This window comes from Tupaia chinensis, unplaced genomic scaffold, assembly GCF_000334495.1.
Source record: "Tupaia chinensis unplaced genomic scaffold, TupChi_1.0 Scaffold000201_1, whole genome shotgun sequence".
In the NCBI taxonomy this organism is placed as follows: domain Eukaryota; kingdom Metazoa; phylum Chordata; class Mammalia; order Scandentia; family Tupaiidae; genus Tupaia; species Tupaia belangeri.
In genome coordinates, this window is record NW_006159676.1 from 1,836,962 (window position 1) to 1,840,027 (window position 3,066).

Genomic DNA, 3,066 nt, shown 5'->3' on the forward strand with positions numbered 1-3,066 from the left:
ACATCAGCTTTATTCTAACGACTGGCCCCTCTTTTTTCTTTTTTTTTTTTTTTTGGGGGGGGGTAGTGGATGCATCCACTCACCAGAGAGAGCTAGAGAAACACAGACGAAGAGGAGAAAGCACCCTCTTGAGGAATGGTTACTGTTTGCAATCCCTTCTCCTCTCCCCTCCCTCCTTCCAGGATTAGGGCATGCATACATATGTGCTTGGCATGTTTCTCATGCCACCCGGTCTGGGACTCGAACCACCGCAATCCACCCTGTGCAATCTGCCTGCCTTCCTACCATACCACGAAGCCAGCTGCAGACGACATTTTTTTATTAACAGAATTGAAAAATAAATACATATATACAGTTGCACCAGCCCTCTCGGACCCGGGTGCACCAGCCAATAAATTAATAATAATAAATACAGAGTTATAAATACAATGGGTGGGGGGGCGGGGCACAGCCCTGGGGAGGAGTCCTGCGCGCCCACTTTGCAGGCGAGGAAGACTGAGGTCCCGCCCAGGTCGCAGGTGCAGGGGGAGGAGTGGCAGGACTTGGCCAGGCCGGTCACTCGCAGTGGCAGGACTTGGCCAGGACGTTCTGGTAGACCTGGTGGAACTGGCCGCTGCTGGTCTTCTGGAGGATCTCCAGGGGTTCCCAGCTGGAAGCCACGCAGCACGGGGCGGGCACGATGTGGGGTTTCAAGCGGTTCAAGCTGGTCTTCATCTGCGTGTGAATGTTGGCCACGTGGTAATGGGATGGGCACTGGCCGCCGCAGAAGCTGACCTCGAGCACGCGCGGGGACACCACCCAGTCGGCCCAGCCCAGCTGCTCCACCGACGCGCGGATGGTCTGCAGGCGGCAGCAGCGCCCTTCCCCGAGCGGGCAGTCGTTCCAGGCGCGCTCCTGTCCGCCGCGGCGCCCCCTGGCGTCCCGTGCGCGCAGATGCAGCTCCAGCTGGGGCCGTGCAAACCGGGACGCGGAGGCCAGCGACTGATCCGGGGGCGGGGACAGTCGCAGGTGCAGCTCGGGTGTGCGGGATCCTCCCACGCTGAGCTGACGTTTGAGTGGCGCTGTCACGTCCCACGACTTGGGCGACGTCGGGGACAGCTGGAGCAGGGCGCGGTGCAAGCGCGAGGCTGCAGGGAGCTCCTCCGACAGGGAGGCCCGGGAGAGGCGCAGGTGCAGGAGGCCGTCCGAGCCCAAGCGCACTGTGGGAAGGAGACAGGGAAGGGGGTCACTTACGGGCCTACTGTGTGCTGCTAACCCGCCCAGCTGGAGCCCACCACAGGGTCTTTGGACAAACTGCTTCTGCTGTTGCTTTTTTTAAAAATTAATTTTATTATCATCGTTATTATTTTTAATTTGTTTGTTTAATTCCATTTTTTTTGGAGAGGGTTTTTTTTTTTCTTTTCTTTTTTGCCATAGGGCACGTGCGCTCAACAGACAGAGACAGAGAGATAGAAAGCAAGAAATCACCTCCCCTAGCGGGGATGGCCACGCTGCAATTCCTTCTCCTACTTTCTCCTTCTGGGATTTTGGGCATGCACAGACACGCATCTGGAGTGATTTTCAAGCCACCGGGTCCGGGACTCGAACCATGGTTGGCCATGTGAGAGTCCAGCAGGCTTAACTAGAACGCCACCTGCCAGCCTCGAGCTCTTCAGTTTCCATATTTGAGAAATGCCACATTTTTTGACAACTTGGCCTCTGGGACTATCAGATCCCCCAGGCTGGTTCCAAGAGTTGGGGTGGCGAGGGGGGGGTGACTGAGGTTTCAGGGGCCCTAGTGACCTTTGGAAGGCTCAGAGAGGGTAAGAGGCTTCCCTGGAATCACATAGCCCAGGTAGGATTAGGGTGCAAGAAGAATAGGATTAGGCTCTTTTTTCCTGCCTGGCCTCCCCCTCCAACTCCTCCCACGTCCACTGCAGCCCCACCTCCCCACCCCCCTGCACCCCCTGGAACCTTCTCGGACAGCTGGCGCTGAGATGAGAAATACCCCGCCCCCCCCCCCACAAATTGCCCATTGCATGTGACTTTAGCAGTGTCTTGAGGACCGATTGCATCAGATTGCAAACCAGGTCCAGCAATTTCTGCCCATCCCATTGCAACCTCCCTCCCGGATCAGAATCCTTCCTCCGGGATCCTCAAGCCCCAGAGCAGGGCAGAAATCACTGCCCCCTGCCTGATTATAACCCGGGTATAACCCGGTCCTCGGGTTCTTTTGGGCTGTGCACATCCAAAAATCTCCTTGGCATCTCTGAGCCTCAATCTCCCCATCTGCGATCCCGGGACAAGTTTTAAAAATCCCTGATTGGTTAGCTTGGCCTGGTCTGGGTGCAAACGGGTTACCCCAGCACATCTAACCAGGAAAGGGGTGTGCCTGCCTGGTCGCAGATGGGGAAACTGAGGCAGGAGAGAAACTTGAGGCAAGATGGTGAGGGCTACCCTGGGAGGTCTCAAGAATCTACTCACCTTCTGGGAGGGGGGGCAGCAGTTAGCGTAATGGCTATGTCACTGGACTCCTATGGAGTTGACCGGGGTTCGAGTCCCGAACCCGGTGGCTTAAACTCATGCCGGGTGCGTGTGCGTGTGTACCCAAGATCCCGAGAGGAGAATGGAGGGGAAGGGATTGCGGCGTGGCCATCCCCCCTTGCGGGGGAGGGGTGTGATTTCTCGCTTTCTTTCTCTGTCTCTCTGTCTCTCTTTCTGGCGAGTGCAAAAACCTCTCCCAAAAAAATAAATAAATAAATAAATAAAAGAAAGACCCTACTCACCTTCTGGGGTGAGTATCCGGACAGTAGGGGCGAAGATGCGGTCAGCGTGCAAGGCCACCCGGCTCTGGTTCACCCGTAACCTGTCCAGCAGTTCCTGGAAACGTTTCCGAAACTCGTGGACTTCGGTGTCTTCGGAATCGCGAACGGCGGCGGATGGTCCCCGGACTTCGGAGAGGCGCTTCTCGCCTAGAGACAGGGCGCCCCCTTGCGGCAGGCGCCAGAACACCAGCAGAACGAGCAGCGCGTGACAGCGGTCCCGGGGCCTGGGCAGGGCTGTAACCCGCAGGGTCGGGGCTGAGAG

General features: G+C 57.1%; 1 protein-coding gene across 1 annotated transcript in view; it reads right to left on the reverse strand.

The window, feature by feature from the left end:
- Positions 1 to 216: 216 nt before the first annotated feature.
- The window catches only part of GDF15 (growth differentiation factor 15), an 11,499-nt gene continuing 8,649 nt past the window's right edge, over positions 217 to 3,066 (reverse strand). Inside the window, exons 3-4 of the mRNA XM_006147165.3 lie at positions 2,766 to 3,059; positions 217 to 1,199 (exon numbers count right to left, since the gene is read on the reverse strand). Coding sequence (XP_006147227.1) covers positions 556 to 1,199; positions 2,766 to 3,059 — 938 coding nt within the window. The 3' untranslated portion in view covers positions 217 to 555. The remainder of the gene's footprint in view (positions 1,200 to 2,765; positions 3,060 to 3,066) is intronic.